This window comes from Neltuma alba, unplaced genomic scaffold (assembly GCF_004799145.2).
Source record: "Neltuma alba isolate B1F8T4 unplaced genomic scaffold, ASM479914v2 tig00011976_pilon, whole genome shotgun sequence".
NCBI lineage: Eukaryota > Viridiplantae > Streptophyta > Magnoliopsida > Fabales > Fabaceae > Neltuma > Neltuma alba.
Window position 1 is genome coordinate 26,298 of NW_021636551.1, and position 27,935 is coordinate 54,232.

The window sequence follows — 27,935 nt, forward strand, 5'->3', positions numbered from 1 at the left end:
TAATTACCTTTTTAAACTTCTATAACTTTTAGTAGGTATTATTATATCAAATGTGAATACCACCCTTTTTTTCATTTTGTGGGTTTTGCTTCTTGGAAGGAGAGCGTTAATGCGCGAGCGTGGAATCAAGACAAGTTTCCACATAAATTAACGATACATGATATATTGGATAGAATCAGAGTGAAAAGAACCGCATAAATAGCAGAGACAAAATGAAACTCACAAGCAGCCCCATGGCAGCTCTTGCACTTCAAAATAGCTCGAGTAGAAAAATTGATTTTAATATCTACCACATGATGGTATAAAAATGGTGCAGTATGATTAAATTATACATATATATACGGATTAGGAAACTTCAGCAGGAGTTGCGAATGCTACACTCTCGGGGAGGATAAATGATGCGCACAGCATCCATTTTGCTGGTGCAACTAGTCGCACTCGTCGCATGTCTACATTGACTGCCACCTCCAGCAGAGCAATTCTTATTCTCTGCATCACAAGGGTTTAGCAGAAATGTTTATCTTCGATCACAAGGTTTATATATTGTTATATATTCAAATTGGCGTGGTAGCAACAGGCTAAGTCAATCTGTAAAGAGTCTCAACTTCAACACAGCATAAAGAAACAAATATGCAATCAGCAACCTACCTCATGAAACTCAAATTCTGGATCCTGAGCTTTGGAGAATCCATAAACATGGATCTTTGGGAACTTGAGCTCTCCATCTTTGGGTCTATTTCTGTATATTCCCCGGAATGCATCTGCAATGGATGGAAAACATCCACAAAAATCAATGAATAAACTTATCAACAAAAACTGGGGATAGAGCAAAAGATTTCCAAAAAAAGGATCGGTTATATGACACTAGGAACCAAACTATATACTCTCGAGAATCCTTGTCTTTGCATGCACCCGTGTTCTTAAAATATTACATTTTTTCACTCTCTAGGACTGAATGATGAAAATCTGGAAATGAAGCTGCATGAATTGTATGATTTTAGTTTCCCCTGTAGTAGGTCTGAAAGCCATGATTTCATTGGTTCTGTGGTACATTTGAATTGGAAAGTTCAAGCACTGCGTTGCATAACTCTAAACCAGATCTTTGTATGGAAACATGTTGTGCATTCTCATCTCCAGCGATTCTGTATGATATGCAGGTATTTTGATGCTATATTGAAAAGATCAGGACATTAGACCGAAATAGACAAGGGGCATACAGAACCCAAGAAAAAGGCACACATAAATAAAGGATGATGTTGTTAGGTAAGGCAACCTAGATATTCTGCAGCATCATTCGGCAAATTCATAACCACTTGAGTGATGGACCGAGCTTTATCACTGTCAAACAAAGCTTTAATGAATCTTCTTCCGTCCATGTTAAAGACCTAAAAGAACAAATCATAAGCTTGGTCAAAAGAAAACCCGAATAAGAAGAAAATAGTTCTGCGACACACTTATTCAATTGCAATTTCTGCCTAGTTCCTTGTCAGTAAATAAATATTAAAACGAGCATGTTTTAAACTTTACCAATTCATTGCAGCTTTAAAGAGTTCAACAAATATATATATCATCCCATACACATGATGTAACAAATAATTTGGAATACTCCTAAAATTAACCAAGATAAAATGCCTGAAGATCCAAAATGTGCACCAAAGTCATCCTCAGTAGATGAGGGAATGAATGATAACTAGACCATACTCTTTCATCTGTAACATTTTCATATGTAGCGGAAGATTAAATTTCTGTAACATGATGCAATCAACAAAATAAAACACAAGTCGCCTTAGACTTGAGGACTGCGGTGAACTATCCAGGGGTTTTACCAACAAGTAACCGTACCTCAATCTTCCTCTCAAGCTTGTTAAGCACACTATTTCTTTCAAGATATTCAACTGCATATGGATTCAAGTCATTGGCGAAAACTCGCTTCACTATCTTTGCTGCAGATATAGCTATTGGACCAACTCCAGCGAAAACATCACCTGTTCATTGGGTATATGATGCAACCCTAGTAAGCAAATCATGATCTTATTCATGAAATATAAAACGAAGATGATGCTTGATTGATTTAGAAGCTGTGGACTAGAGACAATAATGCATGCCAAAAGAATTCTTTCACGGAACTATTTAGGACACTTCTGCACTGCCCGTTTTATTCGATTTTCTCCCTCTTTTTCCCCTGCTCAATCTTGTATTCAATATCTGAAGATGTTCCAAGTCATTTCTGCAGGATGATCTGAAAAACTAGATGTTCCTAATAAAGAACCAAAACTTGATCAAAAAGTAAAATGCAGCAGCAGCACCATTTGGGATGCATTTGGTTCTGTAAAGAATCACTGTTGGTGCACTTTATCCACTCTTACAGTTTTCTGTTGTATTTAAGCAAGAATTCTGTTCGCATGCACACTGCCATAGTAACATGCACAGTCTCCTCTCAATCAAAATCAAGATATCAATGAAATCTCACTACTATTTCAAAGCAATCCAATTCATAGCCTGATGATGAATCATAACTAATCAACATATTATTGGTGATACATACAAACAACATCATGGCGTGTAAAACTGCTCAGCAGCCTTTGTCTTTCAGTTCCAAGCCTTGAATTCCAATATCTGCATAGAAGAAAACAAAGCATAAAACACAGAATTCATATCTGTAAACGGAGATCATCATTCATTAACAGTCCACAGACTGATTGTGCCATGTTATAATATTATGAGGTGGCATAAAAAAACATATCAGTATGTGAGGAGAAGATGCGACCAATAGATGGTTCGTTTGCAAGCATAATTGGATCCAAGAGGCCAGAGATGTTCCACCCAACTTCAAGAGAAATTTACCAAAGAAACCAATAGTCTTTATGAAGCACAATAGAAGTTTATAAGATTGATAAAATTGCACCACCAATGATTAATGTTATGATTCACAACTTCATGAGGCACACAACACGTCTACGTGAAATTTCATAAGAAAATGGTGTCATGTCATTTATCTAGATGAATTTTATACAAAAAGAAACAAATTCAGAAGACATAATGCACAAGTAACAGATTCTGAGCAATTCAAAACAAATGTATTCTGAACAATTGTTTCTGTGCAGAATTGCGAAGGAAATAGAGCATACACTGTTGCTAAATCAACCTGAAAGCGAATCCCATTCTCAACTACTGTCGTCACAACTGAGTGATTTCCAGCTAAAACCTCAACTTGCATGGTCCTGTACTCATTGTGAATCGAGTCTATCTTGTTCACAACTGTTTGTATCTTGGGCTTGTTTTTATCCAACACTACCTGAATATGAAAGTAGACAAGTTGAAAATTTCCAATGCAGTTTACATTACAGCTAGAATTGTGCCCCACTTGTTGCAGAGGGGTGACTAAATTGTTAGAGATGAGTGGATAAAATAATCACGCTGTCAATAATTGGAATGCAATTTCCATTGTGTTTAGGGGTGTGTGTGTGGCATGTCATGAAATTGGAATTGAGATTATATCGTGTTGTAGAAATACAAGCGCGATGAGAGCTTGGGGACAAATGTTCTAATACAAAAACAATAAAACCTTTGCTATAAGCTTCTTGTACGGTAAATGTTCGTCCCTCAGATTCAGGTGTGCGATATGGCCAACAGTCTCAAAAGCTGAGGGAACAATCATACCCTCAGGAAGCAAGGCCTCCAATATCTGCAACAATCAAATGGACTTATAATATCCAACATTACTCAGATTTTGAGGTCAACTGAAGAACATCAAGAAATGCCCGCACAGCATGGAGAACAAAGAGCAATGTCCTATACAATAACAAGGGACTAGAGAACAACGAACGCAATACAAGCTTCTAAAGAACAAATGAGATATCAGTAGGAAAATGCAAAAAGGACAAGTACCAACAAAATAAACTGACAGTACTAGAAACTGGAAAGTGCCTTGTCAGGGTAAAGTAACAAGGTGAAAGTGAGAATGAAATATTTCTCAATGAAAAGCTTAAATACATGCGCGCGCATAATGAGCATGATAATAATATATGCATGGTTTTGATATGCTACCTCATTCATCTGCCAGTAATCATAAAACAGAGTCAAGCGGCATTTAACAAGCTCAATGGCCAAAGTTGTACTCTTTTTTCCATATTCTGCCAAGACGGCCTGAAGACAAGAGAAAATGTGTTACATTACACGAGAATCTATACACCACTTGATGCCCAAAAACAGATCTAGGTTAGATGGCAACGAATAAAAACACAAGCACACACGAATATGGAGCATGTTTAAACCCTTTTTTGTGCTTTTGAAAACCGTGGCCAAACGCAATAATGAACTTTTACCAATGAAGAGATGTTACAATATTGAGACAAAGGTGAAGCAGAAATTTGCCGACAAATTAAGCAGTGATGGATCACATTATTGAAATGACATATAGAGCATCTAATAAACCAATGAAGAGGGCATATAAATTTCTAATTAACTCACAGAATATCAGTGTTGGAATGAAACCGCCACCTTTATTGCCTCAGGCAACTCCTCCAAGCCTTTGCCCGCGTAGCGCTCATCCAAAAGCAATAACCTCGTCGACCCCCTCCATTTATTTCTTTCAAACTCTTCACCCAGCAAATTCTTCAACTCCACACTTCCTTCCTCTTCGTCCTCAAGAACCTCCACCGCTGCAAAACTATTCTTCCGAATGTGCCTATTGCCTTCATTACTCTCCTCCTCTTTCTTCTTCCTTTTTTCGGCCTGGAGATCTTTGCAAGGTTCCGAAATTTTACGAAACCGCGAGAATTGAACGTTTTAGACAGCTTATCCCTGTAAAGCACCGGGTTCAAAACGTCGCCGTCGCCCTCTCCTTTCCCGTAAATTCGACGATGTAAGGAGACAAGACTTTCTTCTTCACCTTCACTATCGCCGTTATTTGGGCTTTTCAATAGCTCTATAACCTCGGGATCGACATCATCACCGGGGACTCGAGCGATGTTGCCAATACGAGGCCAATTCAAAAGGTGGCCTCGGAGTCTGCTTTCGAGAGCAAAACAATCTTTAGAAGGCACGCGAAGCGCAGCGATATCGAAGACCCTAGTGAAGCTTTCTTCTTCAAGAAAGTCTTCGTCATCGTCTAGCCCTGAACTTTTGGTGACAGGAAATTGAGATGTTTTTGTTCCTTTGTGAAGTGAAGGCCCATAGAAGTCTATGGTAGAGTCTGGAAAATGGGATAGAGACAAGCAGCAGGAGCTGGTAGTAACTACGGGGGACGGATGAAAGACAGGGAATGAAGATATGAAAGACTTCTCAAAGAAGATAAATTTTGGGCAGATTGATAACAGAGGAAGATAATGAGATTTAAGAAATATCTTATTCATCATGCAATGAGGAAGCAGAAGGAGAGAGAGATAGACAAAGCAATTGGAAAGAAGATAACGGAAATTGGAAAGTATCGAGGGTGGAGGAAGAAGAAGCTGAAGCCGCCACTGTGAATCGGCGGTTTAGGGAGGGTTTTTCCATTTTCAGTTAACCATCAAAATTTTAATTTTATTATTTTATTGATGAAAATATACCAATATTCAAAATTTTAAATGTTACAGAAAATATTATAAATTTGAAAAATAAAATAGATCATGTTTAGAAACAAGTTCTTAAATTAAATATCAGAGTTAGAAGTAATTTTCTTCGATGGCTAAAGGCTACAGCGTCCCTTCCCTCAAAAAAACAAAAAAAGGAAAAAAAAAATTCGTCAAGCGGGTCGAGTATTGTTCAGCCTGGGTTAACTTTGAGACAAAATTTTTTGAAAGAGCCCAGCAAAAATGACCATGGCAGTTAAATGAATGGCGCGTATTGGCTGATGAGCACTTGGTGCTCATTGTAGGGCTTAGCATGAAAATTGGCTCCCCGGCTACATACATGCATAAATCCTCCGGTTAGTCGGAATCAGACTGAAATCATTCAAATTAATTAATTCCTTGCCATTTGTTTCTAAAATAATATGCAAACAAAATAGTTTGATGTCTAAAAATTTCCTATCTGAAATGAGACATGTCTCTAAAATAATGTTAGGTATTCACCAAATAAAAGTTACTCCTCTGATCCTATTAGAGAGAAGACATTTTTTTAGTTCTGTTTATAAGGTACTCAGAAAAAAAATTTTTATAAAGGCACAAATTTGCCTTTTATTTATTATTATGTTGATTTTGTTTACATGAAGTTTAATATATATTAAATAGGGATAAAATTGAAAAGTTATTGAATTTTAAATAAGAGTTAATGAAATTTAAAATTTTTCTTGGACTGTATGAAATATATTAGAAGTAACTTATAAAAAGGACCATAGAAGTAATACTTAAATTTCATATTATTTCAATAAGAAATTATATATATGTTGCTTGAAAAGTACAATATATAATAAGGCAAATCATCCATCTATATAACTACGAACTTCCTAACTCAAATTCTTTTGTAAAACTCTTTTTTTCCCATTCAAAAGTGAGTTAGATCCAGGGAAACATAGCCTGGGTACCAAATTATACTATTCATTTTTTGGTTCTTTGCATCCTAATTATACTATTCATGAACGTGTCTCTAATTTCCTCAAACTGCATACAAATCACATGGCCCATATTTTAGTTATTTATTCTCTTTTTATTTAACTCTTCCATCTTCGTGTGAAATTGAACAATTAGAGGTGGGGAGAGGGGAAAGAATTTTTAAACAAAAACAAAGAAAGAAAGAAAAAGTAAATGTACAGCACAGTAAATAATCACCAAATAAAGCACCTTAAAAATAAATAAGATTTTGACAATGAATTGGAACTAAGGGGGTTAAAAAACCACATATATATATACACATGCCAAGGCACAAACTATTAAAAGCCAATTTGAACCCAAAAATTATGTTTGACTTGTCATTAGAGTTAAATGAACTTTTTTCCATAAATCAAATTAGATCTAAAACCATATTTTAAAGCTTTTGAAATTACGTCCAAAATCCAAATATAATGGATATTTAAACTGATTTTTTTGTAAGAATATATTAAAATATAAATTTCAATTTACAAAATATAATTGAGATAAAACAATATTTTTGCAAACTTCAATACAAACAAACACTCAACTTTTTATTCAAGGATACAAAGATAAATACTACCTCTAGTTCTAATTATAAGATCCTATTTATAAATTATAACTAAAATTTTATAATTAGTACCGCAAGTATTACATATATAATCAATATGGCACTAAGTCATGAAGCGTGAAGCCGATCGAATCTTCGTAAAAGAAAGTAAGAACGAAAGAAAAAGGAACAGAAAATGAGGGAAGGCTCGTAGGAGTGAGGGACCTACGTAATTAGTTCTGGCAGGCTATTGCTGGAAAAGCAGAAGCAAGTCAAACGTTTGACCCAAGACAAACAAGTAGAGACGTAGACGGAACCTCCATGCGTGGATTCTTAATTGACCCAAATTGGTTAGGTTCTCTGTTAACTGCTTCAACTCCATCCCTTCCTCCTTTTCAACCCGCCCAAAACACCTCATTTTCATCTTCTATTCAATCCACCGCTTCCTTGGTTCCTTATGTCTCGATTGAAATATCACTTGAAAAGAACATCAGGTCATTTCTCTTTTTAGTACTCTTCTAATCTTAAATATAAGACCCTTATAGTATAAAAGTTTTATATTTAAGACCGGAAGAGTGTTAAATTTTCCAACTGTGCGAGTATATGGCTACTCAAAATTAGCGGCTATATATCATTGTAAGCCTAACTGTTTGAAGCAAAGCAACAAAAAAGAAATCGCCTTTAACAGAGCCAGTCATTCTGACTCTTCTTGTGCTTCCCTATATGCATGAAATTGTGTCCTACGTCAATCTTGTTCCAATTTTGTATAATTTCAATAAGCCTAACTACCTATTCTCACAAATTGAATGCCAGTTAAGGATAAAATATGAAGCATTGTATATATATAGTTTTGCGAGGTACGTACGCAGTTCTTCTACTACTATTGATCCCACACCTCAAAATTAAAGCAAACAGTTAATTATTTTAAATATATATCATTAAATTCTGACTAGATAGCTTAAAAAACAAAAAGGTTACAACATGATGGAAGAACACACAACAATCAAGTACGAAGTAAATTGATTCATATGGATGTGTCAGAACCAAGTCTGAAACCCAAACAAATAAATCTTTCGGTGGTATTGACAAATCTGTGAAGCGTCCCACAATTTGCACACCAGTTCACTCTCTCATCGCAAAAGTCACAAAATACAAGGGCCATCAATATTTAAGCCATTTGAGATGTTATACATCAGCATGTTGCTGCAGTAAGTGTCCCTTTCCTCTTCAGTGGCACCCTTGACGAATGTTGTGGAAGATGCTGACGAATTCAAATTGCTCGGGCTAGTAGAAGATGAAGGTGTCGAGTACGATATCAATGACCCTAAAGTGAAATTCGGCTCGCCTCTGGTGTTTAGTGCAATCTGATGACTCTCCAAAAGACTGGTAGGGTAATTATGACCTCCTTGGCACTGCCCCTCATTTGGTAGGCTACTTTGGTAGCTAAAATTAGTGGTATCTGGAGGAGAGATCATTTGATCTATTTTGTCTCTCATGAGTTGAGATTCCAGAGATAGAGGCTGTGAAGCAGCACAAGACTGGTTTTCTTGAAGAGGGAAGGTCTGGATAGAGTTATTCAGCTGGTAATTTTGCTGGAAAGTTTGATTCGACGCATCTGGGTTCTGAGATGATGACAAGAAAGCTGCGAGCAAGCTTAAGAGGCTTGGATTTAATATATTATTTGCCATTCCAAAGTGGGGAGGATGGTTAACACGAGGTGAGTCGTAGAGAGAAAAGTTGAGAATGGAGGAGAGTTGTTGAATATCCAAGCATGGCGTGTGAGTCACTGGATCAATCCCCATCTTCAACAGCCTTTTCTTGATATGGGTATTCCAATAATTCTTGATCTCATTATCTGTTCTTCCCGGCAAGCTAGCAGCAATCGTGGACCACCTAAGAAAAGTGTGTGTGTGTGTGTGTATATATATATATATATATATTCCATTTAGATCATGTATCTCTATATATGCACCGTAAGCGAAAGGACAAAAGAGATGATAGATTGATGTTATGTGGATCATTGACTTTAATTTGCATCAAATCTGCGGAATCAGAAATCCTGTAATGGTCTTTCATGCAAGTCTATGGCTAGGCTACACAAATAATAAAACGAGGGATGATAAGGATAGAAAAAGAGCACTCACTTGTTTCCCAAAACACTGTGTAACTGGATGATGGTTTCTTCTTCCTCGAACGAGAATCTGCCTCGCTTTATATCTGGCCTTAAGTAGTTTGTCCAGCGTAGCCGGCAACTCTTTCCACATCTCTTAAGTCCTAAATATTTATGATAAAAATAATATAATCATCAGAATATGAACATATATAGCTTCTATTATATAAACTGGGTCTGGAAATAATCAGGATCTGGGTAAATCTAATCTCGTCAACAAATGAAGGAGGCAGAGAAGAAAGTAGACTTATTACCGGCATTCTTGGGAAGAGTACGCCATTTGCCGTGCCCATGTTTATGAATGTAATCGACAAGCTTCTGATCTTCTTCGGGAGTCCACGGACCTTTCTTCAATCCATTCTTTTGATCAGTTGAAGAAGCTGCCTTCGTCATGCTGATGAACTTGCAGAAATTTTCTCTTCAGAGAGAGAGAGAGAGAGAGAGAGCTGCGCGCTATGATTGGAGAAAAGTAAGAGTTGAAACCTAGCAGTGGGAAGGTGAGAGAGGTGCATGTATATATAGAAGGCGAGAGAGGTGATGATGAGAAACGGCGATGGCAGAAATTGGATGCAAGTCAATGGGGTTTGGTGCCGCCCTTTGTTCATTGCTCAGGAGACGTGTCTCATAACTGTGAAGACTACGCTATACATGCAAACTGTAATAATTAACCTCTTCTTTTCTTATTATCTTATCCGCTATCTTAATCACATATCTAAGAGGTTCTATATATAGGTGACTCGTTCTTAATTAATACTTCTCTTTTTTGCTGACCACTTCATCATTCATAAGTATAATTAATAACTAATGGTAATTTTGTTGCCACAGTAAAAAGGTCAGGCAATATAGCTCATGCCAATATGGTTGGGGAGAAAAAACTGTAGTGCATGTAAAGACTTCCATGTCTCTCAAAACGAATATAAAATAATCACACGAGTTCAAAAATGTCGGGAACACTGAATCAAGTGCGTGATGGATTCATAAGAGGAGGGTAGGTTAGTCATTTCGACACAGCTTTTGCCTAACAAATGGAAAAATTGGACCATTCAAAATTCAATTTCAATTGATATTAAATATAAAACTTAAATTTATTTTGTCAATTATATTTATTTATTTTGCCTGCAAGTAGTCTTTATAGCAATTATAAGAATTGTTTCAATACATATAGTTAATAAAAATATTTTATAAAAAAACAACTTGAATTATTTTTTTTAATATTTGTAAATAGGTTATTAAGCTTTTATATTTAGGAATCTTATATATATATATATATTTGCCTACTATTTCTCTTTCCGCGTCTCGTCCTCATATCTTGGCGTAATGAATGAACTTTTTTTTTCGTTACATTATATATTTCCCACACCACAAAGAATATTTTTTAATTGCAAGCTAATATTTGGGGCGGGATGAAACCCGTGTCGCATGGAAGGGATTATTATTTTAATTCAGACTAAGTAGAGACTTCACATATCTAAAACAATTAATTATAACCGCTAAACACCACACATATTACATATATTTATATACACAATTATGCAAAATATCAATTATTTGAAGAATTGGCACCCCTAGCTAATGTAGCATATTCTATCACAATTGGCCGCATCAGAATGTTGCATGCATACAGAATCAGAAATCATAAGATGAATATCGTGACGACGGTCTTCTACCAGTAAGAAGTGGACACGTAGTTTGACACTGACGCTACCGTGGACCGTTGCTACAGTGAACACCACGCGTAATCCATACGGTGGATGCAAATATAAATAAATGACGCGTCACCGAACTGCGAACCTGCGGGTCCAGCTGTTATGTTGCAAAACATATTTAGGATTTCACTGTTTACTGGACGTCACACCTCAGAAGGCCACAGTCCAAAACATGTCTATTACCAGTTTCTTATTTACAAAACAGTAATTTTTCATTCTACAAAAACAAATATGTGAAAAAAAGGGGTTGGTATGATCCTTGCTCTTTTCAGGACTTAAAATATATATTAATCCAAACAAATTTATGTCATAAAACATAAACTTTTTTTTTTTCTAAGTTCATTTGGAGAACTTCTTAAGTTGCTGCCACTGCAGTAGTTAATTTGAAATCTAGAAATGGCAGTCATGCTTAAATGAAAAGGCTTAGATGGGATATTTCATAGAAATAAGAGGCATTTTTTTTGTCTTTTGTAAAATTGATGTGAAACTTTGAAAATTTAGTTTGACCTGTAACCCATGAAAGTCTAATAGTGAAAGGATGAGAATTGGAGACGAAAATTGCCTCCGCTGGTTTTTGACTGATTTAGGGATTAATCGCTTTCTGCTGAGTAACATGACAGTATATTACCAGTTTACAAATATATTTCTTGTGGAAATTGGCCACTGCCTTTTTGAACTGGGGAAGGAAAAGTTAAAAAGAGTCGCACGGCTATAAGAAAATCGATACCCCAAATTAGAAATCAATATTTTTAAAGAGTCGTTATGGTGAGAACTGATTAATTCCGGGGGGGAAAAAAGGGTAGAAAACTGATTAATTAATGTGACGTACAACATCTTTAGGTTTGACCTGAAAAATCCCATGTGATTGTTTGCTAAAGACATTAATTTCTCATTGTCCATTTCGTGAATAAATGGAACGCCCTTGGTGTCTATGCCCACTTGTGCTTGAAAATGGTTGATTGATACTTTTAAATGGTTGATTGATACTTTATAGGCTTCCTCGGTTATTGTGTCCATTAGGTCATGTACCAGATTTACCTTTCAAAGCCCCAAGAAATTTAACATTTCTTAAAATAAGATTTGAAATGAACTTGTGGATGGAAAAAAAAACACGTACACCTTTTTTTTTTTTTAAACCAGCAACAAACACTGACACTGTGAGAGTTGTGTGATTCGAAGCCCGTATCAAATACTATGAATGACCTGGGGGTGTTTGGATAGAAACCAACTATGGTTTCAGAAGTGTTTTTACGGATTATCGAAGTAAATATGTGGAGGAGATTATCTCGTTTTGCGAAAAAGTGCTTCTGAAACCATGGTTTTGGGTTCCCCAAACACCCCCTGATCATTGTAGATTATTTGATGGTTGTCAATGCCCAAAAAAAAAAAATTTGATGGTTGTCAATGCCCAAAAAAAAAAAAATTGTCCGGAAAGGTTGAAAAAATTTGGGATCTTTTGAGTTTTATTATATTGTATCAACGTCAGTCGAATATTATTATCCTGAGGCTGAAACGGATAAAAAGAAAAGAGGTGTATTATATTCTATAAAATTTTAATATTTCTTTATAAACAAAAATAATCAGGGGGATGCAAATTTCATATTATTAAAAAATTAATTAAGTTGATTATTTGTTACAAATATATATTAGCTTTTCTAAACTATTATATTTAATCATGTGTATTAGAATACTTTTTGGTAAGAACCTCTTACTATCAATAAGAATATTTTAAAAAAATTGAAAAACAAAACACATTTTGATATTATATTTAGAACTAATCTAACTTGTTATTAAGGATTACTATTAAATTATTTTGGATCAAAACTATCAGCCAGCACGGATTGGAGATGGTGATGATGATGATGAAACGACATTGATGACGGTTGAGTCTGCTATCTTTTTCATCTATTGTATACCTTAAACTATGGTTAGCTCTCTTTTCCTCTCTTCCTGTATCTTAAAAAATGATTAAAGAGAGCTGAGGTTTAAACTTCCAGTTATGATCGACCTACCACTCGTATTAATATGCTCTCTTTATTTTTAGAAAGTACACAAATGCCTTGAACAACTTTAGATTATTTGTAAATAATCTTTTCATTTACAGAATTAGAAAAAGAAAATTTCAACTTTTTCACTTTTCCCTCTCATATACATGTGTGTGTGTTTGAGATCAGATGTTCCTTCAGGGTGTGTGTGGGGTGTGTCTGTGTAGAGGATATAATACATGATGCATATTAAAGACTGGAAATGACCAGAATTTTCCAGAATTTTCAGACGTTACCTAACTAAATACCTACTCGTCTTCTTTTTGTCTCTTAATTATGAGCAACCCTCCGCGTCAAGCATGGCCTGAACGTAGAAGACTAAATAACATAAGGAAGCATATGTAGAAGCTTTAACTAAGATGGCACGTAAAGTACGTAATCCCCTTCATTTAGGTCATTAAGTAAACCTACGACGTGGTTTAACTAACGAAATTAAACTGCTCGAACACGCACAGACGAATTGATGTTTCATCGCTCTAAAAATCTTGTAGGTATATAAGCCACGTACACATTGTTATGGCCATTGAACTTGGGGTCATATGCATCGTTTCTACATTAATATGTGTGTTGTATCATTGCAAGCGTATATATAATCATGTAACTGAAAAAATATTAAAAGGGGGGAATTTTTGGTTTTATATTGATTATAGGTATATATATATATATACCTCCGGTCTTAATATAAGACCCATTTAACTAATTTGATTAGATTAAGGAAGTTAGGTAAATTAGTTAATTATAAGAAAAGTGACACATTTTTCCTAAAACACCATAATCATCTTGTTTAATACTCCTTTTTCTCTTCTACTTGATTATGGTTAAGGAGTATCTATAGTGGTGATTTAGAGAAAATTGATAAATATGAGAAATGAGTCTTATATTTATGGAGATGGTGATGATGATGAAACGACATTGATGACGGTTGAGTCTGCTATCTTTTTCATCTATTGTATACCTTAAACTATGGTTAGCTCTCTTTTCCTCTCTTCCTGTATCTTAAAAATGATTAAAGAGAGCTGAGGTTTAAACTTCCAGTTACTTATGACCTACCACTCGTATTAATATGCTCTCTTTATTTTTAGAAAGTACACAAATGCCTTGAACAACTTTAGATTATTTGTAAATAATCTTTTTCATTTACAGAATTAGAAAAAGAAAATTTCAACTTTTTCACTTTTCCCTCTCATATATACATGTGTGTGTGTTTTTGAGATCAGATGTTCCTTCAGGGTGTGTGTGGGTGTGTCTGTGTAGAGATATAATACATGATGCATATTAAAGACTGGAAATGACCAGAATTTTCCAGAATTTTCAGACGTTACCTAACTAAATACCTACTCGTCTTCTTTTTGTCTCTTAATTATGAGCAACCCTCCGCGTCAAGCATGGCCTGAACGTAGAAGACTAAATAACATACGGAAGCATATGTAGAAGCTTTAACTAAGATGGCACGTAAAGTACGTAATCCCCTTCATTTTAGGTCATTAAGTAAACCTACGACGTGGTTTAACTAACGAAATTAAACTGCTCGAACACGCACAGACGAATTGATGTTTCATCGCTCTAAAATCTTGTAGTATATAAGCCACGTACACATTGTTATGGCCATTGAACTTGGGGTCATATGCATCGTTTCTACATTAATATATATGTGTGTGTATCATTGCAAGCGTATATATAATCATGTAACTGAAAAAATATTAAAAGGGGGGAATTTGTTGGTTTTATATTGATGATAGGTATTATATATATATACTCCTCTGATACTTAATATAAAACCCATTTAACTAATTTGATTAGATTAAGGAAGTTAGGTAAGTTAATTAATTATAAGAAAAGTGACACATTTTTCCTAAAACACCATAATCATCTTTTTTAATACTCCTTTTTTCTCTTCTACTTGATTATGATTAATGGATTATTTATAGTGGTAATTTAGAGAAAATTGATAAATATGAGAAATGAGTCTTATATTTATGACCAAAACTAACTCAAAAATTAGGTCTTATATTAAGAATCGGAATAACATATATATATATATATGTGTGTGTGTGTGTGTGTGTGAGGACACTATTTAATATGTCATCACTGAGATCTTCATTTTCTCCCAGAATCTTTCTTATTTTGGTACATTTGATGAATTATGAGCAGACTCTGCATGTCCTGTGGGTCACGTATATATAAAATGATATTGTTATTTGTTTGTGTGGTTATTACGAGCAACGAGTAGAAGGATGACTCATTTTCTTTTCTGAATAATATTCATTTTTAGTCTGGAGTCAACTTCATTATTGCCACACACACACACATATTGTTCCCTTTTTACCCTGCAGTATGATCCATGGATAAAGATTTGCTTCTCCACAGTGGATCTGGAGCACCAACAAATAAACGTAGTCTATATGCGTCTCTCCCATTTCTATTTTTATTTATTTTTGTATATTTAATGTTTCAGCTTAACATTATTATTTATTAATCATCCATTTTCCTAATATATATACAAGAAATTTAGGTCTATTTCTTAAATGTTTATTTTTGTGAGTAAAAACATGACCATTTTTTCCTCAAAAAAGTTATAATTATTAAGTGTTAATTGTATAGTCTTGATGAAAAATATATATACAATATTCACCTGATATTTAATGTTCCTTGAGTTTTTAATTTTGATTCGAATTCACAAATTTTTTACATTTCATTTTATTTTTAATTTTTTTACCAGTTTCATTTTATTTTTAAGAGTTAAAGTGCAGCACTCAGTATTTCTCCTTATTCTCCTATTCATCTAGTACCCTAAAATACTTTGTAATGCATCCAACACTCTGAAGTATTTTTTTTAGGTGTATCTAGCACCGTAAAATATTTGTTGATGCATCTAGTATTTCAAAGTATTTTTTTGGTGCATCTAGCTAGCAGCCAAAAATATTTTCTAGTGCATTCAGTACCAAGGCAAAAAAAATACTTAGGGTGCTGGACACACCAAAAAAATACTTTGGGATACTAGATGCACCAAAAAATACTTCACAGTGCTAGACGCACCCAAAAAAATATTTCAGGGTGCTGGATGCACATTTTAAGGTGCTGGATGAATCTGAGAAAATACTTTGAAATGTTAGATACACCTTAATCCTTAAAAATAAAATGAAACTAGTAAAAAAATTAAAAATGAAATGAAATGTAAAAAATTTGTAAATTCGAATCAAATTAAAACTCGATGAACATTAAATATCAAGTGACTATTGTAAATATATACTTTGAGGTGCTAGATACGTCAAAAAAATATCTTGGGCTACTTGATGCACCTTAAACCTATTTTTTTGTCGCCATTGACATTTAGCAAAATTGGTCTCTAAAAGAATAAATAAAAGACAGTCCGATTAGCAAGCATGTGACATGTTATCCAGTCTCCTCCCCAATCCTACTGTTCAGTCCCGGGGCTCAACTCACTCAATTTTCTTACCATGACAAAATATAAAAAATTTAAATATATAACCAACTCAAATTTTAAAATTGACGTGGATGATTAAATATAATTTTCCAGCCAATAAAATGGGCCCAGAGCAAGAAGAGGCGGGCCAGGTGAGTAGGTTATTTTGGACTGGAGAATAAAAAAGGAAAGCCTTTCGGCCTTTTAATCTCAATATCACAACGGCTGGGAGGCAACCGGGCTTTGGACCTTTGGTGTACCCAATAGAAGCAGAAGAAAACAAAAGTTCGAATCCATGTTTTGGGAGTTGAGGCTATTAAGGGTTTTTCCTGTTTACTCCGTCTTTCTTAATGTAAAAATTACTCAATTAATTTAAATATATTACTAAATTTGATTTAGTTTTTCTAAAATACTCATATATAATCTTATATTTTATATTAATTTATAAGTTTGATAAATTGGTTTTAAAAAATAATAAATATTAGAAATAAAATGAACTAAGATCCTATAATTTAAAACTAAAACTAGCTCAGCTTTTATACTTACCACGAGATGTACCTTTTAATTCATTACATCAAGAAAACCTGACTTCTGTTTACTGTGGCCCAGTTAATCAGCTGTATTTAAGTTCAGGATGGACAATTCCCTTTATTTTGTACAAATTCACTCTCTTAAATATTACTACCTTTGATTCTTAATATAAAAAAATTAGTTAAATTGATCTATTGTAACAAAATCTATGTTGACTTTTGTTAAACATTTTTTTTTGCCAATATTGACTTTTGTTAAATTACTCCTATCTAATTATGTGCATTGGAACCACTTTTTATTGAGAACTACTTATAATCAACAAAGATATTTTAAAGAAAAAAGCTATAAATTAAATTTGGGAGACATAGTAGATTTGAGTCTCATATTTAGAATCAAAACAACTATTTAACTAATTCTCATATCAAGAACTGAATGTAGTAATAGATAACATTTAGTATATTTTGACAAAAAAAAGAAGATAACAGTATGTTCCATGTGGACATGTCGTGAGGGCGTCAAAAGTTAAAATATGCTTTTAATGTTTAGAGAGGCATTTTACTCTTTCAAATTATGTCTCACGTCCATTGAAATGTAAATAATATATATTTCATATACCGTAAATGTGCAGGGCTTTACTAAACCTCATTTGGAATTATGATTATAAGCATTTGTAATTATATTTTATGTAAATTGAAATAAAACTACCTTTTCATATACGTATTTTGTATTTTATAAATTATGATTCAAAGACTGCACAAGTCATTATAAACTGGCCTAAAATTACTGCTTCTGCCATTTCATGACAACAAACACACGCTCTCCAACAATTATCCTTGAGTTATTCAACTTATCCCACTACCCCCGTAAACTGTTTCAAGTTGTAAAAAAATGTATCTGGTGTTCGAAAAGAATCTCTTAAATAAAAGAGGATACTCGCGGAAGTTTAATTGTGTAAGTTATAGTTTGGTCATTATCAGACGTAATGTCACCTATTAAAATTCAGTTTTCTAAGCAGTGCAAGCCCGTGTCTAGTTTGAATATATCTTGCTATATGGCTTAGTACATACGTATCTGATAATCCAAAAAGCATTTTAAGAAATAATTAAGCTGAGGGAGCCGGCTGACATACACAAATCTCGAAAACTAATCAAGCAATAAAGAATTGATGAAGATTAGACAGAAGAACCACTTGAAAATGGCATGTTTAGTGCGCAAAGAAGAAATGAAATAAAAAGGTGTGAAAGCAAGCAGCACGTACTTTTGATTTCTGAATAAAAAATGCATCGTGAATTGCGTCCATCCATTAATGGCCAATCTTGATGAGTTCAGCAATACCAAACCCTACCTAATGAGGATATTTATTCTATCCGTACTCCATTATAATTTGATTTACATAATTATTAATCATCCTATGGGTCAGAGGAAAAAAGTGAATCCTGTTTACCATTAGCCTGCCTAATTCTTGAGAGTAATTTGAAATCAAATTTTAACTCTGGTTTAAAAAAAAAAAAAGAAATCAAATTTTAACCATATTAAAAGATATTGTACCATCAAGTTGAGTTTAAAAATTACTTTACTGTACAAAAAGAAAAGTTCTTACTCAGTTCAGTGACATTGTATATTTGTATGCAACTCAAGCTGTGTTTATAGCTACTTTAGTCTCTCTCGGCGTTTTTCGCCGTGGCAAGTAATAAAATATTCGTAGGTTTTCTTTCTTCGAAGGTCTAAAGCCAATGGCCAACCAACGCGGGCCAAGTTTTCTTTTTCTTCATGTCTAAGCAAGAAATATAAAAGTCCTCTTTCTTCTTAGTATTTTCTTTTTTTGGGGACCAAAGTCTTTGCAACATTTAAAACTCGGAAAAACGCGCCTTTTCGATTTGGGACGATGATGAATCAGAAATAGAGTGTTAAGGATGAATATTAAATTCTCAGTTCACACCAGGCTGCGGGACGCCCAAGGCAAAAAGAAAATCAACATAGCACAGTGACAGATGGGATTATATATTAGTTGAAATGGTTTGTTCATCATCACATTCACAGTGACTAACGAGAGCTTTTATGGTGAAAGCTCTCTGGAGGATCCGGAGATTACTTCCGTTGTAGCTCTGAAACATTCATAGAATTTTTCTGAAATTATCTCGTTCAGGTAAAGTATTTCCTTTCCGGATTCTCCCATAACTATCTGCTTTACCTCTCCTAACTCTGCCAACAAAACCCTATTTGGTGCATAGGGAAAAAGTTAGTGACAAGTTTAAGCAAATTTTAGGGAATATACTCTCTAAATGAGATCAAAAACCTTATCTGATCAAACAGTTGCTCATCTCTTTTGAGTTTGCAAATCAATGTATACTCTAGTATAGGCCCTTGCATGTTAAGTTTGCTCGGCCTCCTTCTAGCCTAACTCACTACAAACGGCGAGAATGAACTTTTTGAATAGATTTTCTCGTGGGAAAATGGCCACCGGCGATACCAGGTTTCCAATTTCGTATGCAGTTTCCTTCATAGATTGTGGGGAATAGATACATGCGTTATATTTGCGAATCTATGTTTGATCTTCATAATGATACTAATTAATTGTTTTCGTCATTGACGGGGATGCTTACTGAACTACCTGTGGACTGCCAGCCTTGAATTTTAAGCTGATACGATATATTTCTTGAAATTGAACCTGTCTCATTCTATGTGCTATAAAAGAAGCTGCCTTTGGTTAGAAATTTTTTCCTGGGCAGCTAATTACAGATTTTGACGGGTTTTATAAGGTTCAGCAAGTCGGGGATAGCTATGGATGATGTGAATTCCAAGAACACTTTAAAGGACTTCTGCATTCCAGATTACATACTAGAACCAGGATCTGAGGTCGGAACTGATTCTCATATACCTGCATGTCCTGTAATAGTCTTCATTAATTCCAGAAGTGGTGGTCAGCTTGGAGGCGAACTTCTTGTTACCTACCGCTCACTTCTGAATGAAAACCAGGTAGATTGTCACATGCTATGCAGTTTGTATGTTTGTTAGATTGGACATTCTTTATATAACTATGCAAAATATTTTTGGCCTCCATTAGCTTGGTACTAAGGCAGTCAATTTATGTTCAGGTTATCGATCTGACAGATAAGGCTCCGGATCAGGTGCTGCATGTGCTTTATGTTTCTCTGCAGATGCTCAAGTACAAAGGAGATAATTTGGCTGCAGAAATTGAGAAGAGATTGAGAATAATTGTAAGTTTTTCAGAATAATTTGCAAACTTCATAGTTCTTTCATACTGATGGCATCCCTTCTCTATGTTGAAAATAACTGACATATAGCATCTTCCAATGAAGGGGAATGAAATTGTTACAATAGATAGTTTGAACTTACACGAAGAAACCAGATACTTAACCTCCATTATTGAATGCTCACTCTCCAATATGTACCCAACCAAATATATACTGTGACATCTCACTCAATATATAATACTTCACTTGACTTTTTTTCCGTCAAAATCCTTCACTACTGGTCCAAACTCTCAATAAGTAGCCGTTTGCCCCTTTTTGAATTTGTGGATTACCAGCTTTGACACCAATTCATAGGTTATTAATTAGGATTCCTTCAAAAGCTAACTGCAGAGTTGGAAAAACCAACCCACTTTGACACCTCATTGGAGATTCCATACTGCTCATCCCTCATGTCATCTCATTACAAATATTGCATCTTTGGCCTGCCCTTATTTACTACTCCTCCACTCCTTAACGTAAGATTTAATTAATGAATGAGTAGATTAAGGATGTTCATTGAATTAGTTAAGATAAATGTTTTTTTTAAAAACATTCTAAGCATCTTTTCAATTCCCTCCCTCCCTTTCCTGCCTTATATTGTTGAGGGAACACCAATGAGATTATTTGGAAAAAAGTTGATAACTATATGAAATAGATATTATATTTAGGACATTAACTCTATAATTAGATTTTATATTAAGGACCGGATAAGTATATTTTGTTTTCATTTTCTTTCTTCTCGTAGGGCTTAAGCCTCCTCGGCTCTATAGTTGTGGGTCTAGCTATCACATACCAGCGGGCAAATGTGCTTAATATGACTTATTTTATACATGCACACTCTCTTTGATGATAGTTTATCATTTGACGTGTCTAATATATTCCGAGAAAATTAGGTTGCAGGTGGAGATGGTACTGCTGGCTGGCTTCTTGGAGTGGTCTCAGATCTTAAACTGCCTCAACCACCACCAATTGCTACAGTGCCATTAGGGACAGGGAACAATCTTCCCTTCTCATTTGGCTGGGTATTTTTTCTAGCTACTTGCTTAATTTTCACAGGGAGCATTTTGGACATGAATTCTCGAGTTTATATTGACAATGACGCTGTACTTTATCATTAGTATTATGCTCTTTTATGCCGTATCACATCCACACATATATATGGTTATCATTGATGTTAGGTATAAATGACGTCTAAAGGGCCTGTTTGGTTGTATTTGTTTGGCGGGAGAGGAGGGGGAGGAGATGAGGCAAGTCTGTTTCGAAATTCCGTTGTTTTTGTCGTTGTTCATGGTCGCGGGATCACCGGCGCTGGTGCTGACGTTGGAGTTTAATGAAGGGGAATGAAATTGTTACAATAGATAGTTTGCACTTACACGAAGAAACCAGATACCTAACCTCCATTATTGAATGCTCACTCTCCAATATGTACCCAACCAAATACTGTGACATCTCACTCAATATATTACTCCTCCGGTCCTTATTATAAGACCCCATTGACTTTTTATTTGGTGGTCCTAATTATAAGACCCCAATCCATTTTGTCTCTTATATTTATACATTTTTTCTAAATAATCCTTCTAATAATGATAGTTTTAGCCAATATACTTAATTAGCAAGAATATTTTAGGAATGACAACACTTATTATATATAAATAACCAACTTAACTTACTTCCTTAATCTCCTCAAATAAGTCAATTGGGTCTTATAATTAGGACCGGAGGAGTACTTCACTTCTTGACTTTTTTTTCCGTCAAAATCCTTCACTACTGGTCCAAACTCTCAATAAGTAGCCGTTTGCCCCTTTTTGTGGATTACCAGCTTTGACACCAATTCATAGGTTATTAATTAGGATTCCTTCAAAAGCTAACTGTAGAGTTGGAAAAACCAACCCACTTTGACACCTCATTGGAGATCCCATACTGCTCATCCCTCATGTCATCTCATTACAAATATTGCATCTTTGGCCTGCCCTTATTTACTACTCCTCCACTCCTTGACGTAAGATTTAATTAATGAATGAGTAGATTAAGGATGTTCATTGAATTAGTTAAGATAATATGTTTTTTTTAAAACATTCTAAGCATCTTTTCAATTCCCTCCCTCCCTTTCTTACCTTATTATTGTTGAGGGAACACCAATGAGATTATTTGGAAAAAAGTTGATAACTATATGAAATAGATATTATATTTAGGACATTAACTCTCTAATTAGATTTTATATTAAGGACCGGATAAGTATATTTTGTTTTCATTTTCTTTCTTCTCGTAGGGCTTAAGCCTCCTCGGCTCTAAAGTTGTGGGTCTAGCTATCACATACCAGCGGGCAAATGTGCTTAATATGACTTATTTTATACATGCACACTCTCTTTGATGATAGTTTATCATTTGACGTGTCTAATATATTCCAAGAAAATTAGGTTGCAGGTGGAGATGGTACTGCTGGCTGGCTTCTTGGAGTGGTCTCAGATCTTAAACTGCCTCAACCACCACCAATTGCTACAGTGCCATTAGGGACAGGGAACAATCTTCCCTTCTCATTTGGCTGGGTATTTTTTCTAGCTACTTGCTTAATTTTCACAGGGAGCATTTTGGACATGAATTCTCGAGTTTATATTGACAATGACGTTGTACTTTATCATTAGTATTATGCTCTTTTATGCCGTATCACATCCACACACATATATGGTTATCATTGATGTTAGGTATAAATGACGTCTAAAGGGCCTGTTTGGTGGGTATTTGTTTGACGGGAGAGGAGGGGAGGAGATGAGGCAAGTGTGTTTCGAAATTCCGTTGTTTTTGTCGTTGTTCATGGTCGCGGGATCACCGGCGCTGGTGCTGACGTCGGAGTTTCCACCACCGTCGTCTTGATCAGTTGATCCTTCATGCAGTGTTACGTTGCCTTTCAGTTTCACGGCACACAAGCTTAAAGCTTCTCTCGTGTTGCTTAGTTTGCAAATTGCAAATTTAGAGCTGACAGACGATTTCATCACATTTATTCATTTAACAGGCTGTATATATTGCAAGATTAAAAATTTACTGGTGGTGGTGAAAAGGTTGGAGCTGGTGACGATGAGGAGATTTGGTTTGGGATGTCTATGAAGAAGAATTAAGGACAAAGGATATTTAGGTTGTGCACAAAAGTTTCAGAACAAAAGCAATTCCTAAAAAATATGGATTTTTTTTTCAATTAGACTAATATGTATAATGATTTTAAATACATATTATGATTATATTTAGTTAATTTTAATGATCCTAAAATTATAATTTTATATATTATCTAATATTTATAATTATGTTTTATTAAATATTCTACAAAGTTAAAAAATAGCTTAAATAAAATAAGAGTAAAATTATTCATATAAAAATAATTTTTTTTACTAAACAAGACAACATTAAAACTTTCTAATCCCTCTCTTTCATTAAAATCTCTTCCCTTCCCACCGTTGTCATATTGTTTATAATTTACTTCAGCATCTAGAAACAACTTTTGTGTTTGCTGTACGCACATGTGATTATCTGACAGCGCACATAAATGAACAATCTGCAAATTTAGTTGTGGTTGAACATGATTGCGCAAATATTTGCTGCTTGCCAGAACCAGCATAATTACAAGCATGTTTAGCCTTCGGAGTATAACTTCTTCATTTGCAGGGGAAGAAAATCCTGGCACTGATCACCAATCTGTGATATCGTTCTCAATCAGGTAAGAGCTGCAAAGGAAATGAAAATAGACAGGTATTGCCTCTTTTTCGTTTGATTTTTTTTTTAAATCACAAATTAGTGTAAATAGAGTAATTTGTCATCGCTCTGAAAACCCAATGGCACATTAATTCCAAAGTGACAACTATGTTTTTCAATCCAAAAAAGAAAGTGACAACTATGTTTGTATCACATACATGAATTATGTCTGAGACATTTGAGATACCAATATATGCTCGATAGTCAGAAACTCAAAAGAAAATAAAAGAAAGACGGAAAAGAAAACTAATAGGAACATGCTTTGTTGGATATAGGCTTCAAGTATTTTAATTCTTTTTCAGCTGGCATATTATGATGAGGATGAAGGCTCCAGAAAATGGTTCTTGTGACCCCATTGCACCTCTCGAGCTGCCTCATTCATTGCATGCATTCCATCGTGTTTCTCCAACAGACGAGCTAAATATGGTGAGATTTAGTATATTCTCTTAGTACGGGTATTTCTTAGAATAGACATGAAAGCTAATGAATTTCTGCATTTAGGAGCTTGTCATGTTTTCTGTTATGCATTAATGCACCCACCATCTCCAGAGTGACACAATACTAGAAACATTTTTTGAAGGAAAAAGAGCTACAAAGTCAATTGGAGTATTATATTTAGGATTAAATATCAAACTAGCTCTTATATTAAGGATGGGAAGTAGTATAACTTTGTTTGAAGTACTTTAGATTAAAGGTCATAATCGGCAATTGTTGTGGTCCTAGTCCTACAACTTGCCTTTTCTTTTATGTTGTGATTTAATTACGCAAGTATTTTTGGGCCACGACTTTCTTTGTTTTTTTCTTTTTTTCTTCTTCTTCTTTTTTTTTTTCCATTTACGTTCATGGTGTAGAATTAGCGGCAGAAAAATGGCTGCAACAAGTGTTTGGATTCTTTGATATGTATCAGCATCAAGTACTTGACATTTTTTTAGCTGCTTTCGCTTGACGTGCTTATTCTGGTGAATTGTATTGTTTTCAGGATGGTTACCACACTTTTCGTGGGGGATTTTGGAACTACTTTAGCATGGGTAAGGAACGTAAACCAAACACTGATTTGTTAAAAGTTCAAGTTATGTTTGGGGAAGTGGCAAACGATTTTCCCAAAAGTTGTATATCGACATGAGGAACGGCTAAATAGAAATTGGAAACTATTAGATTAGTGAAATCTAAAATTGCTTCTAAAATAATGTGTCTTTGATGCAGGAATGGATGCTCAAGTATCATACGCATTTCATTCAGAAAGAAAATTGCATCCAGAAAAATTTAAAAATCAATTATATAATCAGGTACTAGTGTCATCTACAATTATTTTAATTTTCCTCACTAATAAGTTTTATCTGTACAACTTATTTGGAAGATATAAGTAAAAGCAGGGGCGTCATTTTTGGATAGTAATGTTTGCTGCTACTTAATTTTCTATCCATGCATATTTTAACCATATATCTTTACTGACCGTGTTATAAAATTTCTGTTGATCGTTTGCTATCGTACAGCAAGAAATGGAATCTTCTGCATAATGGTAATTTGAATTATTAAATGTTTTTTGCTAAGTACAGGCTAGTTCTGCTATAAAATGCCCTTGAATTTATAACGCAAAAGTACAGTTATCAAACATCCGAACAGTCTGTTCAATTCTCAATCTCATAGACAGTAGTTTTCAAGGCGTCTGCTTTCATTTGATGACTGATTCTCTGCCATCCAAGGCATATTCGGTCTATGATTTGTGTGAATATTTATCCTCTTTTCTTTAGCACTCTTTGTAAATAATTATCCTTCCTTTTAATGCTTTTGTTTTGACATAACAGGGTGCATATATGAAGCTTGGATGCAAACAAGGATGGTTCTGTGCTTCTTTATTTCACCCTTCATCACGGTTAGTCACCATTGAGGCCCTGAATTACATTACATTTTGTGTTCACATAGTAAGAGATCGATAAGAATACTTTGTTAATAGAAACACTATGTAGCTTCAGTTGGAGTTTTATAACATGTTTCCGATCATGTATTTGTGGCTACGGACCTGGTCGCTAAGTACCATTATTTTGAGAAATACTGCTGAATTGAACAATTTTAAAAATGGCAGAGCCGATCCAGCAGCAAAAAGATTTCTTTTTTATTTGCTTTGAAAAACAGGTTGCAGTTTGTCACTGTGTTATGAAATGAGAATGGTGCCAATATAACCATTCTACCGCACATTCACTATTGTTCTCTGTTAAATATTATCCAGTTTGTCTTCGCTGTTCTTTCATCTTATAGACAGATACACATTTTGTTGATGGTTTGGCTTGGTTTCATGTTGATGCTGTTAATGTCTCAGTAGACTAGTGAAGTTGCAAACGAATGAATTTTTTGTTAGGATCATTTTCTTTTGATAATTTGTACTGTGTCATTTATCTGGAACACTACTTGAAGGTTCTAACTGCATGATTTTGCCACAGTAACATTGCTCAGCTGGCAAAGGTTAAAATAATGAAAAGGCAAGGCCGGTGGGAGGAACTCCAAATACATCCCAGGTGACACCTTTTTCTCATGACTTATATATTTTAATACTACTTTCGATTTTAATTATAAGACCTCGTTTGTAGTTTACAAATGAGGTTTTGCAATTAGGACCAGAGGAAGTGTATATTTTTGTGAATTGCCTTCCACTTTGACAGTACAAATGAGGTCTTATAATTAAGACCAGAGAAAGTATATATTTTTGTGAACTGCCTTCCACTTTGACAGTTTCTTCATTAGATCTTCCGTGGTCTAAAAACAATAATGAAACTTAGGGTCCTACTACGACCTGCCCTTGAATCTCTATGACTTAGCTTCTGTTGTTTGTGCTTTACCTTGAATGCATTTGTTTTCTAGGTGTATAACAATGAAGCCATAAATTTGTTAATTTGTATATAGTTCTTGTTGGGCATACTAACTAGTGGTGATTTCTTCTCATGATTTTGTGAATCATCATTTCATTGTATAGCTAAAAAGTCTCTTGCCTTCGTATGCAGTATACGATCAATCGTTTGCCTCAACTTGCCCAGTTTTTCTGGGGGACTCAATCCTTGGGGAAAACCAAACAGAAACAAACCCATTTATGTAAGCGCTACATCGAAATTGTTGATGTTGTCTGTAACTGCGTACACAAGCACACAAATATGTGCGTGCAGATTTTAATCTTTTATATCATCCAATTATATTTTACAGTGGGACCTGACACCTCCATATGTGGATGATGGCCTCCTAGAGGTAGTGGGTTTCAAAGATGCCTGGCATGGCCTAGTTTTGCTCGCTCCAAAGGGGCACGGAACTCGTTTGGCACAGGTAGATATAGAACTCATCTTGTTTACGACTTTTGAGATCATTTTGAATGAAATAAGAGACCAAATACCAAATCGAGTGATTGCTCTCTACTTTTATTTGGAAACAACATATATAAGGAGTCAAATTATCGTTCTTCTTACTCATCTGTGCCTCCTATACATATATATAACTGCAATACGTAGTAATGAGAGAACCTGCTTTCATGCAGACCAGCAGAATCCGTTTTGAGTTTCATAAGGGTGCAGCCGAGAGTACTTACATGAGGATTGATGGGGAGCCATGGAAGCAACCACTGCCATCGGATGATGACACGGTTGTCGTCGAGATATCCCACCATGGCCAAGTAAGCATGCTCGCCGTCCGAGGCTGCCGTTCTAAAAGCATAGAAGAACCCGCCTCGCCTGCAAGTAACCAGGAGGAAGAAGAAGAGAGTGATGATGAAGGATCATCAGAGGGGCGTCGCAAGTTTGGAGCGGCTGACACTTTCAAATATCCCGACGAAGTTGATGTGGCTCAGCTTAGCTAGTGAGGAGGCACAGGAATAGAGTTGAGCTTACTGCTGAATGCTGGTATGTATGAAGTGCAAAAATGGTGGAAGTGAATGCAAATTTTGCATTCTTTGCTCATACTTTGCACTCATCACAGCCCGCGCCGTCG

General features: G+C 35.0%; 2 protein-coding genes and 1 pseudogene across 2 annotated transcripts; 1 reads left to right on the forward strand and 2 right to left on the reverse strand.

Moving 5' to 3' along the window:
- Window positions 1-143: 143 nt before the first annotated feature.
- LOC114720366 (tRNA (guanine(37)-N1)-methyltransferase 1) lies at window positions 144-5,459 on the reverse strand. The gene is given in 10 exon segments (XM_028906010.1): window positions 144-489; window positions 649-761; window positions 1,274-1,385; window positions 1,843-1,985; window positions 2,546-2,616; window positions 3,129-3,295; window positions 3,566-3,685; window positions 4,048-4,146; window positions 4,501-4,728; window positions 4,731-5,459. Coding segments are annotated over 10 exon segments (1,824 nt in total). The 5' UTR covers window positions 5,358-5,459; the 3' UTR covers window positions 144-345.
- Window positions 5,460-8,101: 2,642 nt separating this feature from the next.
- Window positions 8,102-9,661, reverse strand: LOC114720370 (transcription factor MYB41-like). The gene is made up of 3 exons (XM_028906015.1): window positions 9,523-9,661; window positions 9,243-9,372; window positions 8,102-8,991 (listed from the first exon to the last, which is right to left on the reverse strand). The coding sequence occupies exons 1-3, from the start codon at window positions 9,659-9,661 to the stop codon at window positions 8,241-8,243; spliced, it is 1,020 nt and encodes a 339-aa protein (XP_028761848.1). The 3' UTR covers window positions 8,102-8,240.
- Window positions 9,662-19,755: 10,094 nt separating this feature from the next.
- On the forward strand, window positions 19,756-27,804 carry LOC114720367 (diacylglycerol kinase 5-like; annotated as a pseudogene).
- The last annotated feature ends 131 nt before the right edge of the window (window positions 27,805-27,935 follow it).

Excerpts from the sequence above, each read along its gene's own strand:
- LOC114720370 (XM_028906015.1), bottom strand. The coding sequence starts at position 9,661 with ATGACGAAGGCAGCTTCTTCAACTGATCAAAAGAATGGATTGAAGAAA. Across the intron at positions 9,373-9,522 it reads TACTCTTCCCAAGAATGCCG|GACTTAAGAGATGTGGAAAG; the intron begins GTAATAAGTCTA and ends ATAAATATTTAG. Across the intron at positions 8,992-9,242 it reads CACAGTGTTTTGGGAAACAA|GTGGTCCACGATTGCTGCTA; the intron begins GTGAGTGCTCTT and ends CACTTTTCTTAG.